The sequence below is a fragment of the Vanacampus margaritifer genome, chromosome 19 (genome assembly GCF_051991255.1).
Source record: "Vanacampus margaritifer isolate UIUO_Vmar chromosome 19, RoL_Vmar_1.0, whole genome shotgun sequence".
Lineage (NCBI taxonomy): Eukaryota > Metazoa > Chordata > Actinopteri > Syngnathiformes > Syngnathidae > Vanacampus > Vanacampus margaritifer.
Window position 1 is genome coordinate 3,033,415 of NC_135450.1, and position 16,657 is coordinate 3,050,071.

Genomic DNA, 16,657 nt, shown 5'->3' on the forward strand with positions numbered 1-16,657 from the left:
AACTATTGAAGTCATGTGATTAATTACTTTAAAAATGTAATCGCCTGACACCCCTATTTATAAGATCTTTAGCACATCATGAAGTGGACTTAAATGATTTTCATACAGTACATTGATGTAGAAAAAGCTTAAAGACCTAATTGGATCGAAGTACACAAATACCAAATTAGACTCTAGTTTGCTAACAGATGCTGCAATTGCTTTATGTACGAAAGCTACACTCACAGAGAGTTTTATCGATGCCAGGAACATACCCTTCCACCATAACCTGAGGAAACATGTCTGCAAAGAGCTTTTTAATGTGTTTTCTCTCCCTGCACAACTCCTTTTGGAAATTACAGCAACTTCAGAGGCAATGAAGGAGAAAAGAGTTCCTGTCACCACATGGTGTGATGAGTCCTATTGTGTACCAAGAAGAAGACGAAGAAGAATCATCCTCTGATTAGACTTGGAAGAGTAGAGCAGTCACAGCTGTTCTATAAATATAAAGGCTCCCCATCTGGTAAGACAGGGACTCCAAATAATGAATGGATGATGGCACTTAAAGCTAATGCTAGTCACTCGTCTGAGAAGGAAAGCGGCCAAAGCAACGAACAAAAGTACAGTCGGATTGGCAGCCATGACACAGCAAGATTCTTATCTTCAATCATAAAGCAGCACTGTGAACTGTAAACCAGCTCTACGGGGTTAATACTGTATAAGGAAGTGCTTCATTTATAGAGGATTGCTGAATCCTTAATTTGACAATGTGACCTGGACTACCATTTGATCCTGACATCCAATAATAACTCCAACTGAGCAACCAGAAACTTACGAGTCACGAGTCATCTTGGCAACAACCATGGGTGAATCCAGCACCTCCTCCTACAAGAAAATTCTGTTGTTGGAAGTATTTGTTCAGATTGTTGAGGTCTCCACTTTCTCCACAGACTGCTTGGCAGTCTGGAGGACGGACTGGCTGAGTTCAGATGGGGGAAAGTGACCGGGGTTTAGACCAACGGAGACAGTGGGAGGGCACACACACACCCACACTGCCAGCTGGAGCCTGAACCCACCCACACTCATCAACTCACTGGAGCTCAAGCTAAAAGTAGAGTGGCTGGGGGAGGGGGAAGAGTAGGGTACAACTGGTGTACTGCTGGGGGCTGTGAAATTCTTCTATAGACTGTATCTCTCCTCTTCACCAAAAATAGATATTGTGACCTGCATGCATCATCAGCCAGGATTATCCGGGGGATTTGTAGGGAGCCACCAGTACATGGTCTGTTCATTCCATCCAGATGATAGCATCTTTTAGGAATGAAGAAAACAATTGATGATGCCATCAAGTTGTTAAGTGGTTTAGAACATTGATTTGTGAAGTTTGTTTTGCCTCAAACACTATATCAACTTATATGACGGTGTATTAGGGCCATATATATATATATATATATATATATATATATATATATATATATATATAATTTTTTTCCAGAGACGGGGTAATATTTCGAGAGAAAAAAATCACAAATTTGCCACTTTATGAAGTGGCAAATTGGGCGGCACGTGGCTGACAGGTTAGCGCGTCCACCTCCCAGTGCAGAGGACGTGAGATCGAGTCCAGGCTTCGGCCTTCCTGGGTGTGGTTTGCATGTTCTCCCCGTGCTTGCGTGGGTTTTCTCCGGGTACTTCGCTTTCCTCTCACATTCCAAAGACATGCATTGGCAGGTTAATTGAACACTCCAAAATTGTCCATAGGTGTGATTGTGGATGGTTGTACGTCTCTGTGTGCCCTGCGATTGGCTGGCAACCAGTTCAGGGTGTACCCCGCCTACTGCTCGAAGCTAGCTGGGATAGGTTCCAGCGACCCCCGCGACCCTTGTGAGGACAAGCGGTTAAGAAAGTGGATGGATGGATAATGTGGAAGAAAAAAGAAAAGAAAAAAACTCGAAACTTACGAAAAATAGACGTAGCGTAGTTATAGTCTAATGTGAGGATTTGTTGGTGGTCAATGGGACACTTGTTTATAAAATGAAAAGGCAGGATCAAGACTCATTCTTAATTTAAACTTTACTCGTCATACACGGTAGCTAAAACAACAACACTTCCTGATCAGCTGACTAACACTAACCAATCAGAAGCTAGCATACGTTAGGTAAATGCAAGTGTACGGCGGAGAGCAGCAGATTCGACACATCAACTTAGCTACTTGTACAAAAAAATACCAAAATGTATGAACGTGTAAATAATAATGGAAAAATAAATGTACAAGGACAACCTAAATGCATGATCCTCGGGGTGTGGACCTTCGCAAAACGAGGCGTCACTCTTCATATGTTTAACATTATATGGTTAATATCTGCTAATGAAATTACTATTTCCTTATTTGACAACCCGACTGAAAAGTATTGGCAGAAACATCTGAGTAGTACACTACGTGAGTTTTTTTCTCGCAAATTTGCCACTTAATAAAGTCACAAATTTACCACTTTGTAAAGTGACAAATTTGCGAGTTTTTTTCTATGAATATTGCCCCCGCCCTCTAAAAACATATATTATTTATATGTGGCCCTAATACACAGTCGTAAACTTAGAACAAGGTTTCCAACTATTTTTTGGGCTATTGACTCAAGCAATCAAGTACGTTATTGTACATTTGACAAGCTACACAAGGCAGTTGTTATAGTCAAAATTGTGTGGCCTCATGGCCTTATAGTGGACCTTAAGACATCCAACCTTACCATAAACCTTGGCTGTTGCTTTATAAGTCCCTTCAACAAATAAGCACACTTCAAATGTTTCTGTAACATTTTGTCATGTAAGATTTTCTTGTGGGAGACAGATTACATGCGCCAAATCTTATTCGTGGATGACAAACTTGTCATGTTGTGCTATTACTTTGGCTAATGCTAAATGCTATCGTGGTTGACAGTTATGCTACCTTGGTTGACAGTTCAACAGCGCTAACAAGTCAATACACTCACCATTATTCAACCTTTTTTTTTCAGTCCCAGCAGCTGGGAGCTGGCTGTGCCGTTTTACCTCGTGCCGGTCCAGCATTGTACCAAAATATGCCACTAGAAAGCTCAAGCTTGCATTGGGACCAACACCAGCAACCACAGTATTTGGATAGTAGGATTACACTTCCCATGATTCTTAGATACAAAAGCAGAAACACGCCTGCTAGCGGTTAGATGCAGATAAGAATGAGAACGCAAGCAGAATGTGAAAGTAAATAGGAAAGAATTTATAAGTTAACTTCCCTTTTAATGGGTTTATCGTAAGAATCACTATGACAACATTGACATGATTGGCACCCCTTTATTTTTTGCATGATCTCTACAATATCTTCAGAAATAAATGAAATGTAATAAGTGTAATAAAACAAATTTATATCATCAGGACCTTTTAATTGGATGTCCAAAGTAATTCAACAAAGGAAATTGTTTTTCAACTTGTATAATGTAATTCCAAAGAAGAAATAGAAAACACAACATGTGCAGCAATAATGGCACTCCTCTTTGATATTTGTTTGCACACCCTTAAGCAGTGATGACAGCTTCCAAACGCTTCTTGTAGCCATCTCCAAGCTTCTTGCACTTTTCCGCTGGTATTTTCCCCCACTCTTCCTTTCCAAATTGTTTAAGCTCTTGAAAGTTTGCAGGTTTCTTTTTCCAATGGCACATTTCAGCTCATATCAAAGATTTTCAATCGGATTGAGATCAGGAGTTATTGCTGGCCATTTTAAAACAGTATTTTTTCCTTTTTAACTATTCCTGTGTGCTTTTAGTTGTGTGCTTTCGGTCTTTATCTTGCTGGAGGATCCATGAGCTTCGACTCCACCCAAGTTGTCTAACACTTGGTAGGACATGTCCTCCAACAATGTGTTGATAATTCTCTGATTTCATGATTCCTGTGATACGATCAAGTCCTCTAGTACCAGATGTAACAAAGCAGCCCCACAGAATGATGGATCCTCCACCATGCTTTACTGTAGGGAGGGTGTTCTTTTCCTTGGAAGTTTCATTGCGCTGTCTGTAAACAAACTGTTGGCGTGCATTGCCAAAAAACTCTATTTTCGTTTCATCAGTCCACAGAACATTCACAAAAGAATTGTGGTTTGTCCATTATTTTTTAATGTCTGTCTGAGGAATGGTCTTTGCCCACAAAGCCCTATTTTTGGTTCAGTGTGTGGCGTATGGTCATTCTTGAAACCATGATATCAGACTGCTCCAGGCTGTTTTTTTCCACCATTCGCACCAACCGTTGAAGACTTCTGTCAAAAATTTCTCTCCACGTCCATGGAAATTCTTGACAGTTCCATGCTCGTCAAACTTCTTAATAACATAACGCACTGCTGAAACAGGGCTACCAAAGTCTTTGGAGATGGCTATATACCCTTTGGAGGTCTTGTGTTTGCGAATTATAGCACTTCTGATGGCCTCAGACAGCTCCTTTGTTTTCACAATTGTGACAAAGGAAAATGGGATAGCAGGTGGCTTTTTAAAACATCAAAGTAATCATTCAATGGTTAATTCATGTGAATTGGGCCCATACCATTTTGAACAGGGAATTCTCATTTGTGATTTATCAAAGGTGAGTCACATTGTGTTTCCATACTGATTTACAGGAGAGGGTGACAATACCAGTGACAGAGCACATTTGAAGTTTTCTATTTTTTTCGCCTATTGTTTTAAAAAAAAAATTTAATCATTTTGTCTTTCAGATAAAACACAAGTTCTCTCTAAAAAATATATATATATTTTAGTTGATACATTTTTTCCAGAAAATATTTCACATTATCTACTTGACTGTCATGGGTGCCAATAATGGTGAGCAGGACTGTACACATGACAAATAACCGGGACGCCAGGACGAGACCAACGTAACATCGGGACAAAACAATGGGGTTAACCAAATCCGCACAGACTTGGGACCCAAGTCTCAAAACCACAACTGACCCGTTTAATCCAGGACGTCTGGTCACCCTATTCAAAGGACTTTCACAATGGACAAATCAATGGTTCCTCAATTTCCCCATGGATCCTCCTCAATGCTCAGTGCTCGGTCTTTGATGCATACTCAAGAGAATTTAGATGCTCCTTAATATGGCGTCATAAGGACAACTTCTTGGTTGTTTTGAAGCATTGAGTAGCCAGGAGCTAAGAATTTCGCATTTAAGAGAAATGAGAGCCAGGTGGTGCCGTGAGCCACCTTGCCATGAATGGCTTCTCTTACTACTTTTTCAAACCAGCGGTCTTCTCTAAATATGTACATTTTTGTCCTCTAAAGGGTGCTGCTTCTCTATGAGGTTCATGTAGACAGCTGAGTCTTGACCTGAAGAGTTAGCGCGTCAGTGTTGTGCCATGAGCCTAGTCAGTGGTTGTCTGTTTTTCCCAAATAATGCATTCCTCACTGCACTTGACTGCATACAACAGATTGCTTTTCTGAGTATGCGGTGTATTAGCCTTTGTCTCAGAGTGTTACCAGGTTTGTGTACCGGTATGTTATGTTGGTGGAAAATACTTCTGAGTTTCCCAGACAGATTTGATACATATGGAATGACAAGATTGTTGTTGCGCATCACTCTTTTCCATTTCATCCATTTTGCTCTATTCACAAAGGACTATCTGAGATAACCACAGGTTTTGAGGGCCTCCCTCACGTGCCTATACTCTTCCTCTTTGGCCTGTGGAACGGTTGGCACATTATCAGCTCTGAATTGTAGGGTTATGATAACACCCAGTTTCCGCTCCAGTGGTTGGTGTGAGTCAAAGAGTAAGAATTGGTCTATATTCCCACACGGATGCCCCTGTCATCTCCATTGTGAATCTCACAGTCCAAAAGACAACTTATGGTCTTTGTCATCAACACGTGTGAACTTGATGTTGTTGTCCACTGAGGTAATATGCTCAGTGAAGGCCTTGCACTTCTTAGCTTTTGGTTTTAACCCATGTGTCAGCCACATTTTTGTACCAATGACTTGGCGTTGTTCCCTTAAATGAGCACAGAGCACGTATTTTCATGTCCTCCATGTGCAGGGTTGCTATAATGGGGGGTACCAAGGAGCCCAATCACTGGAAAAAAAATTAAACGAGGCGATTAAAAAAATGAAAGCAAAAAAGACCCCCTGAACCAATGGTTTTTCGGTAGAGTGGTATCAGATCTGTAAAAAAAAAAAAAAAAAAGCTGACGTCTGTAAAATGTTGGTGTGGTGTATTGTCTACCAAAGCTAAGGTGTTGGCCACATACTTAGCATGTTAAATGTATGAACTCTCCGACATATTACTAATGCCTACAATTTGCTGATGGAGGTTGGCGCCATATAAAATCTCACATTGGATAGGGCCAGCTCTGCTCATTATTCTGATAAAAGTTGACCTTGGTTTCCTCCATCCAAACAATCTAATTCCAGAATATGTTTTTTTTTTTTAGGTGTTGTCTGGCTCTGACCTGGAGCTGATGGTCTGGTCTTATCTCTTTCCTGTTCTTGAATATTACCATTGATTTGCACCATGTGTAGTTCCATTCATGAAAACCAACTAGATTTTTTGGAAGCTAATGAACGGAATATTCTTCAATGGCTGAACAAGTGACTTGATCACAAGCCAATCAAGCTTACTTTTTACTAACTGACGATAAAAGTGAAAGCAGAAAAATCAGTTCATGAGGTGGAAATGAAAGGTGGCTGCGGTAAAAGCCTAACAAACATCTCCTGGAAGGAAACTCAAAAAGAAATTTGTAAAGCCCAAGAGCACCAGACGTAAAGCATGCATTGACTGCAAATGCTTTTGATCCTACTATTAAAAGATTTCCTTTATGTCAAATGACCAATCTACATAAAATGCCTATAATTCCTAAATGGTAAACGCATGACCTCTACAATTAAAAAGTATACACTTTAATCACATGTTAAATGTTTTATCTTTTTCTGTATTTTTATTTTATTTTCTAATAATTTATTTCCTAAATCAAATGTGGGGAAAGCAAAAAGCACAATTTACAATAGGGTTGGACGGTATTACGGTAATACGTTATCCTGCGGTGCCTAAAAATTGCAATGTTGTCACTTTCAATACCATCATTTAAAAAAAAGCTGCAGCGCATAAGGATTTAATAATTTGATATTAATTATAATGTAATGAGGAGACGGTAAAATGTTGTCAAAATTTAAATACCGCCCAACACTAATTTACAATTTTGAGAACTGCGATGAAAGGAAGAAAAGATACTGTTAGTATATTGCACATTTGTTTTGTAAACAAACTGTCTTCATTTGAAAATGGGATTACATAAACCGCCCCTAGCACATGCCCTAGTTCAACAAAAGCCAAATAATTCACTTGTGATATTTTTAATGTTTCCAGAACCTCAGCTTTTTAATTAGATGGGAAAGTGACAGTAAGTTCCTGATCCGTGACGGGGGGATGTTCAGCAGCCTGTGGCATGATTGTAATTCCAATATTCGGCATACTCATGTCAACTTGATAAAGCTGGCAGGCTATCACAGCAGCAGCAGTGTACAATGATTGGTTTCTTCCCTCTTATCTCAAAAGAGAAAATATCTTTAACCTTGTGGCTCAAAATTAAGGTCAGCCCAGACTAAAGTCATTCTGAACACAGTTTTGTGAAGCTTACAGGTTGATTGAGGAGGACAGGGGCATGCTTATGCTGTCTCACTAGGGAAGCTAATAAAACACCCCCACCCCTGTTGACAAGTATCTTACAGCGTTCAAATTACTCTAAAGAAGAGAGGGGAGCAATTTGTAAAATGTTTTGATTTTTATATGCTGCCTCTGCTTCCCCTACATACACTTTGAGCTGAGCCTGTGGAAATGGAATCTTTGAGGGGGCCGTTAGGGAATGTACAGGTGTCTTATTTAGACTTCCAAGAAGCACTCGCTGAATTTTCAATTGCTATCTAGTTTGCTAAACAAATTACAGACACAGGATGTCAGGCGGTAAGCTAAAATCTAAGAAAGTATTAGCTGTATGAAAGGAATGCCAAACACATTTTCATTCTAGGCCACACGTTTCGATCATGTGGGTTTTCAAAAGGAAGTTATGTGATATTTACTGTACATCATAATCTTTCAAAAGACGCCACCTTAAGGTCTGTTTTGTGGTGCTTGATGTAGGGCTGTCACAAACTAATCTTTATACATCCTAGTGATTATTCCATTGGTGGCTCGAGTAATCACCTTGAGTTACACTAATGTAAGTAAGAGCTTGTAGGAATATTCTTCAGTAATCACGGTCACACCAATGAAACATCCATCCAAGGAGCACAACAGTTTGTCATGAAACCAAATGGCAACCAGGGTCTCAATTTGGCATCTGACTACCAGAATGTTTTTGTTTAAGTGGTTGAACAAAAATGGGAAACTTATTGGTCACACAAAATAACCTGACCATTAACTCCACATTACAAATGAGAGGGGAGTATGAACTTGGCAGAGTATCTAATTCAGGGTTTCCCTTCTTGATGAAAGCAGACAATTGTACACATGGGTGCAGTTGCTATCCTGGATTGTTTTTAAGGTTCTCTACCGCTAGTTCTACACAAGGCAATACAAAACGTCTGACTGATCAAGTTTAGCATCCTTGTCCCATGTCTACAGCCGATGTTCCTCCATGTGGTACAAGCAGCGGATCTTTTCCTTATTCTATCCTTTTAAAATATCAAGTCAGTTGCATAATATTTAGAAGAAAGAATTTCCATCTGTAGTCTATCTATCATCAAATACAACATATAAACTCTTTTCTTTCTTCCTATTCTTGTTTTCTTTTTTACTTCAATTTATATTTTAGACTTGTAATGTGTTTTCTTTGTGTTTATATATTCAATAAAGAGTCAAATCATAATTTCCCCCTTCGCTACTGAGAGAATACTGTAATGTTTCCCCCCCTCGGTTAAGTAATATGATTGTCCCTAATGTTCAGACTGACACATCCCAGAACAAGCTGAAGACCTTGTGTTTCTAAAACTTAACCTCTGAAACAATTCATGTATTAGTACTTTAACTAGGGCTGTGGAATTAAACGAAATTCAATTACAATTTTAATTATTACACTCCACAATGACAAAATCAGCATAAATGTAAAAAAAAAAAAAAAAAAAGGTTAATACAAATTTTGACTTGTTTAACTCTTTGACTGCCAGACGTTTTCAGAAAAGGGATGCCGTGGGTGCCAGCCGATTTAAGCATTTTGACTGATCTTTCAAGGTCCACAGAAAATTTTGTGTTTGGACTACACACATACTACCAAATGAAAGATTGGACTCTCATCTTTCATCAGAAAAAAAAGTTTGTTTCTACCTTATTCCGTTTTTCAGTAATCAACAATAGAAAATGGTTAGTTTCACCCAAATGCTCTGTTTTGAAACAAAATACGGAGAAATCAAGCGTTTTCCGGCGTTAGCATCGCTAGTCGGTGAGACTTTATGACGTGATCATAGCCGCTGCGTCAACGCTTCCAACTTCGGCGTCAACCTCGGAGTCACCATCATCATCATCGTCGTCATCAATGTGCTCTTTAGCACTGGTTGATACTTCTCTTCTTTGAAAAAAACTATCAAGCGTGAGCTGCTTGCCACCGGTCGCCATTTTCACTCTCTCAGCCATTGTCCCCTCAACACTCTAGCTCCGCCTCACGTCTTCTACTACTGACGCCTACCCGATCTTGTCCAAAGAGAGTCATCGCTGCCATCTAGGGGCCAAAAATAGTCATTATACTAACTAGATCTGCTTGATACTTTCAGCACAGCTGGCCAAGGCTTTCCTCCACCCGTTTCCAAAAAAAAAACTTGGTTAACGTCTTTGGCGCTTCTCCGTAGGATTTTACTAAACGGTATTTAATGTTTTTGGCAGTCAAAGAGTTAAATTTATACATTTGTACCTTTTTAAATTTTTAAATAACTAATTTAATAAATTTAGTTTAATCCAAAAGGAACTTGCATAATTAGTGTTTCAATTTTTATTTGTCTTAATCTTAATAATTTTTTAGGTTTAAACATTTTGTTTTGTACCATAATAAATATAATAGAACAAACGATCGTCCTAATCAGGATTTCAATTATTACCCAAATATACAGTACGTGATTAATATTTTCTTCATAATCAAGCAGCCCTAACTTTAACTGGATAAATGTTAGCTGAGGCACTGTACTTTCATTTTAATCCTTTGCATTTAACTACATTCTTTTAAAAGTGGTAATATAACTAGTTATTTTCAATGGTGTTTACTTGGCAACTAAATATTTGTTTTGTTTTTTTAAATTCTATTAATGTTTTGTTTTTATTGTGTGGTGTCATGAATATATGTATTTTATAAATAAAGAGAAAAATCCCAGAAAAAAAGGACAGTAATCCCAGATAGATGGATGGCCAGAAATGTTTTAAATTAACACCACTTGGGCACTAATTTGCACATTAAATAAAAAAAATAAAAAATACTGTCCATGCCTGATTTCTACCCTTCAAAATTCCAATTACAATTGGAAACCCTATAATTAACTGAAGACAACATATATATTTTTTAATTATTATTATTATTTTTTTTTTTACCAGATTCCAGTAAATCAGCGAGACCCGTTGTCCGTGTATGTATGGTGAGTCGCTGCAACATTTGGTAATACATCAACTATAGCCAGAGGCATCAAAGTGTATTCAAAGATTAATCTGACTTTTGCAATCTACTCCATAAATCACATCTCTACCTCCATTTTATTAAAATTATCTGGCTGCCAAAGAGACACAAGAAAAGCCACCATGCAGCCTGCAACACCATCAATGGTACAAAAGAACATTGGGCTGTTTACAAATTACGGATATATACTGTAACTGCATTCAGCTGGTAAGCATACAGTACTCTATGTCAGTGTCATTCCTTGTTTAAAGAAGAAAAGGCACTCTATCAGGATTTAAAAACAGGCTTAAAACTTTAGTCTGTGATAATCCTTTATTAAGATGCCATGGGCCTACAGTAATTGCCAGGGATGAACAATGCACCGAGCCCCTCTCTGTTCCTCCATCTCTACCTGTTCATATTCATAAATTTGGGACTGACAAGTATAGTCGACTAAGTCTCAACTACATCGCCAAACAAAATCATCGGCAATTAATTTAGTAGTCAACGTTGTCTTTTTCTTCTTCTTTTTTTTACTCAAACAAGGTTTGTCTCTCAAAACTGCCCCATCTCCTGCTGCTACTGTTGGCCATCTGCCTGTCTGTGACGCACATAGGCAGCAGTGATAAATATAATCCAGGTCATACTTACTACATACTACTGTTAGCAACATAGTTTAAAAGTTACGTAGTTCACCAAAAATACTTAAGCATGTTGGGGCTGATGCCTGATTCCATTTCTGACATTGGGACAGTCGTGTCTGGAAGCTAGCATTAGCAGCTTGTGAGTGTTTAATGTAACGTTGTAACATATTATAACGTTACTATGGATTTATAGGCAACTCGTTGTAAATTGCAACTATAAATAAATATCATTTTTGTCTATAAAATTGTTCTAGGTACACCTCTGCTCTTTGCACACTCCGACAAGGAGAGTGACACCTATTGGAGAGCATGTAAAGGTAAAGGTAAATTCCACTGATTGTCGCACCCAACTAAGTGGGGGCGAAATTCGTTCTCTGCATTTGACCCATCCCCTGAGGGAGCGGTGAGCAGCAATGTTTGCGCTCGGGAATCACATGGTGATCTAATCCCCCAATTCCAACCCTTTTATACTGAGTGTCAAGCAGGGATGCAATGGGTCCCATTTTTATAGTCTTTGGTATGACCCGGCCGGAGATTGAACCCACAACCTCCCAGTCTCAGGGCGCACACTCTACCACAAGGCCACTGAGTTGGTACAATTACACTTTCTTCTAGTATGGCCAAAATTTGCCTGGGGTCACACGTGCCCCTCTAGCATCACACTTGGTCCCCTATTTGATAACGAGTGCTTTAACAGCAACACATAACAATTCAACACCACAATCCAGCTCATTACAATACACTACGGTGCAAAAAAATGTTCCTCCTAATCTGTAAGGTTTTTTTCTTTTTTTTCTTTCCAGATGCATACCTCATTTAGATTTTGTAGATCAATTTATTAATTTTATGCACTAGTTAAGCAAAACAAAGGTTTGTGATGACTAAATATTTAAAAAAAAAACAATACTACTGTTGATGATTTTGTTAGCACAGTGCCTTTTCTTATTTTTACTATCTTCGATGTCAGCATCCAACTATTGAAAATTATACAGTAGATATAGAATACCCATGTAGGCTTAACAGATAAACTTTAGTTTTACTTAACAGATAATGAACAATCAATTGGTTTTCTTCTTTTGTATAATCATCTGTTTTTCTTTCTTAAATTCACTTTGTGAATAGCAGTAAACTGTAGTGTATTGTCTACAAGCAATTTCAAAGACACAAATTTAAGCTTAAATTTAGCATTACTTATGTTAAAAAGGCAGTTTTGTGTTTCAATGTGTTCGAATGAGGTGCAAAATGTGAATTTTGACCCACAAAGTGCAAAGCGAATCTGCTTATTTGCGCTCATTAAAAAAAATACATGAGTTAAAGGGAAAGAGGTGGAAAAAAATGTACAATTAGATTAGATGCCAAAATCATTCAGTCCTTGTGTGTAATAGTGTGAATTCTTAGTAATGTAATTGATGTCTACGTATATAGGAAATAAGCCATAAAATAGTCATACTATTGGTGGCTGTATTTTTTTCTAAATAATTTAACCAATAAAATGAAAATAGTGTTATGGAAGTGTTGATTTTGTGAGGATTCTACCCGATGCCAGCGATATGTTGTGCCTTGAGATGGCTGTCTTTAGATAATAACTGCCATTGATGATAACAAAATAAAAACAAACCAAGTTTCACTTAGACACTAATTTTCAAGGTCAAACAAAATGTACACAATTTTAAATAGACTTTTCAGTTGCAAGCATCTGGAGTGGTGTAGTGGATTTATTTCCTACTTGAACACCAGCAAGTTTAATAGAGAATGGAGAGTCGAATGATAAGGAACTCGTCATGCATCAATCTTAACAGCCAGCTGCAGTTAGAGAATTTAAAGAGCAATTAAACGGCTAAAACCTGCTTGTGTATTCTAGAGGGGAAGCGCGACAGCAGCTGAATAGAACAAGCTACACTTTATCTCCCCAAGTCCTGAATGACTCAGACGCATTTAATCTCTGTAATTTGATGGGAATACTAATGTAAAAAGAAAAAAAGAAATGGGGACAGAACACAAAGAAACATGGGATGGAGAGTATAAAGCTGAGGGGAAGGAAACAAGAGCGTGATAAGATGTTCAGCCTGAGTGAAGTTCTCTTTATCTTCAGCTGATAAAAGCAGACTTGGCAAACTCAAAAGAACAGACATTGCTTGCTTCAGGTCGCTAACACTAAAACACATACAGAGATTACCAGCCTGATATTTAGAGAGTTATATTGTATGATTGTCTTACACAGAAACCAATATCCATACATTATCGTACAGTATATGGAAAAAAGAATACTTTGATGTTGATGTTGATGTCAATTAACAACGATTACACTTGAATTCCACCAACACTGAAAACTTGTGTCCACAATACTACAAGAGAACCACAATACCTTGCCATCAGAAACAAAAAGATACATGACAGTTTTCTATCCCCAGATAGGGAACATTTCTCCAAGAAAAGGAGCTAGGTGTCCTTTCTTCAAGCTGTTCATTAGTCACTGCTGTGAAATATGTACTGCATATGTGACATGAATGAAAACCCGAAGACAACACTACCTAAAGCTGGTATCTTACTGAATGCTTGCGAACGTAGCTAATTGAACATGTTGTGACAAGAAAAACTGTTTGGGACATGTAGAGGAGTTGTCCCAATCCGATTATGTGATCAGAAATCGGGGCAGATCATGTGATTTTTCAGCTGATCAGTATTGGCTACATTTTTGGAATTGCTTCTGTCAAGAAAAAAATATTTTGTTTACTTGATTTGAACCTCTGCTGACTAACAGCCAAATAAAAAGTTATCATATTAGGAACCCTTTATTTGACTTTTAAAAAAAATTAGATATTAAAGACAATTTGGATGGGCTTTTTTTTTTTTTACTTCATAATGCAAACAAATGGCTTTGCAACCTTTTACAAACCCTAACACCGCAAATTCGCTATATTCGCAAACATTCACTGTTCAGTGAAATACACTGTAAATTCTGTAGAGTAAATTTGAGTGTGACCAAATAGACTCAGTTTTAGGCGGTGGGCCGAGGTGACGTATCTGCTTTAGTTTTTGAGATAATTGATCCCTGGTGAGGGAAGACCTGGATCGTTTATGTTTTGAGGTTTATTTTTTTCTGAATCTGATTTTGTTTGTTGGCACTCGTGATTATTGCACATTTTCCCCAAATCAGTTGTAAATTTCATTAAACGTGCAGACAACAGTGTGGTACCCCAGCTGTACTGAGGCGGAGAGGAAGCGGTTGCAGAGAATATAAAAGGACAGCAGAGAAGATCATCGGCTGCTCTCTGCCCTTTCTTCTGGATATCTGCCACTCCCTCTGCCTCAGTAGAGATCAGAACATTATTAAGGACTCTTTTCACCCAGGTCACCATCTCTTTGACCTGTTACCCTCGGGCAGGTGTTACAGGTCACTAAAATCAAGAACAAACTGATTCAGAAACAGTTTTTATCAAAGAGCTGTTCAACTCATACTCATCTTGATTATTTAAATGACAAATTTTCATTATGCAGTTTACATTACTGGGTGCTTTAGTATCACAATGTGTATTTTTTTAATCTACCCTTTTAATCTGTATATACTATCATTTATTCCATACTGTGTGTTGATAATTGTTTTAATTTTGCATGAGGGAGCAACACAATCTCGTATCTTAATGTTACAATGACAATAAAGGCTATTTTATTTTATTCGATTCTATCCAGCCATCTTCTCAGGGGCAGGAACAGGCTTACATTCAAGGCTGCTGATAGTTGGTAAACTAAATGTGCGTATGCAAGGAAAAGTGCTTTTTTTCTTCTCTGAGCTCATTTTATGTTTGGATGTTGGCAAAGTGCATGTAGCAGTCTCTGTGATAGCTGCTGTTGGCTGAAAATGCAGCAGATTCCTAAAATTTAACGTCTACATATAACTTATAATGGGACAGTGCTTGAACATATATATTAGTCAAAGCTAATTTTTATTTTCAGTCTCTAGGTAAACAAGCTATCCACATAACATGTAACTAACTTTGTTTTTAAGGTTATGCAAAGCCTCTTCTGCTACTTGTAACAATTGGCCTGTCCACAGAAACACCAAATTTATACAGCAGTCCATTTCTGTGTTGTTAGCTAGAAAACAGTTTCAACAAATGTGGGCGTGTAATTGTGTAGGATTTTTTTCTTTTCTTGTTTGTTCAAGCGGAAAAAAACACACTTTGGATATCAAATGTGGGAAGTCTGTCATATTTATTATGTGCAGTTTGCAATGACATTTAGACAATAATGTTAGAGAAGCCTTAAATTTTAAGAAGGCATGACTTTTCAAAAGAAGTGACAATAAGGACTATTCCCAGTCAAGTTTAAAGACGAACTTTAACGACGTTGACGCATTTAATCTTTCTAAAACTGATGTACAAAAGTGTTATTTTAGCAATAAATGTGTCGATGTGTGTCGTAATATTTAGATATAAGGTCTAAACTACGACAGCGCTTAAACATTACAGGTTGTCAAGGCGCTATCTAAACCCAGAAAAACAAACCAAGAGGGCGCATTTTGAAGCGTGCCATTGGACAATAACCACAACTACGTCATGTATGACGAACCCCGAGCATAGCTGCTTGCTCAGTTCGCCGGAGCCGGTAACCCACAAAAAGTTACCAATCAATACAAAATGTGCAAGAGATAAGAATGCCAACGATTTTGGTTGGGATCGTTCAAATGCACAAAAATCGGCCCTCGGCCCACCGCCTATTTTAGAGTAGGCTAATATTTACACTTGGAAGAGAGTAAAATAAAGAATTGAGGGGGGGGGGGGGTGTTGTCACTCAAGGGTTGAGGAACAAAATCCTGACCTTCAACTTGGGAGACGGCCACACTACCACCTGAGCTATGCCCCTTCTACTGTTTGCTTACCTCCACGATGTTTTTGGTCTCAAAACTATCGTTTTTGCATTTGGAGTGAAGAAGATTCCAGTTGCACAGCAAGAGCTGCGTGACTCATGGAGTAGATCAGCTGTCTCCCAAGCTGAAGGTTGTGAGTTTGTTCCTCAACCCTGAGTGACTTTTATTTTTTCCAATTCTTTATTTTACTCTCTTCCAAATGTAAATATTACTCTAAAACCGAGTCTATTTGGTCACACTCTAAATAGAGTCAAATTTACTGTGTAACTACTTTAGTGAAGGGCAAAACTGTTACTAGCTAGGAACAAATGAGTATGTACGAAGATACTGACAGAGACTACAGAAGGTAGTTTGTGAGTCTCGACCTGAGTAAAAACAACAGGCAGAGACAGCTGCTGGGGACAAGAGCAGACAGATGGACAAACAGAGCAGCCACCTGTTTTAGTGCTCACATATACACGTGCCAAACCCTGATTCATTTAAATGGCACCGACAAGAAAACATCACAGTAACCTTCCAAATTGACACCTCAAGAAGA

At 38.3% G+C, this 16,657-nt stretch overlaps 1 protein-coding gene across 2 annotated transcripts in view; it reads right to left on the reverse strand.

Moving 5' to 3' along the window:
• The window catches only part of enah (ENAH actin regulator), a 111,395-nt gene that overhangs the window by 82,703 nt on the left and 12,035 nt on the right, over nt 1–16,657 (reverse strand). The window contains exon 1 of one of the 2 annotated variants that reach the window (XM_077552761.1): nt 815–941. The exons of the other annotated variant lie outside the window; for it this stretch is intronic. Within the exon in view, the coding sequence (XP_077408887.1) occupies nt 815–843 (29 nt within the window). The 5' untranslated portion in view covers nt 844–941. Of the gene's footprint in view, nt 1–814; nt 942–16,657 lie in introns of those variants that run through there. 2 annotated transcript variants of the gene reach the window in all.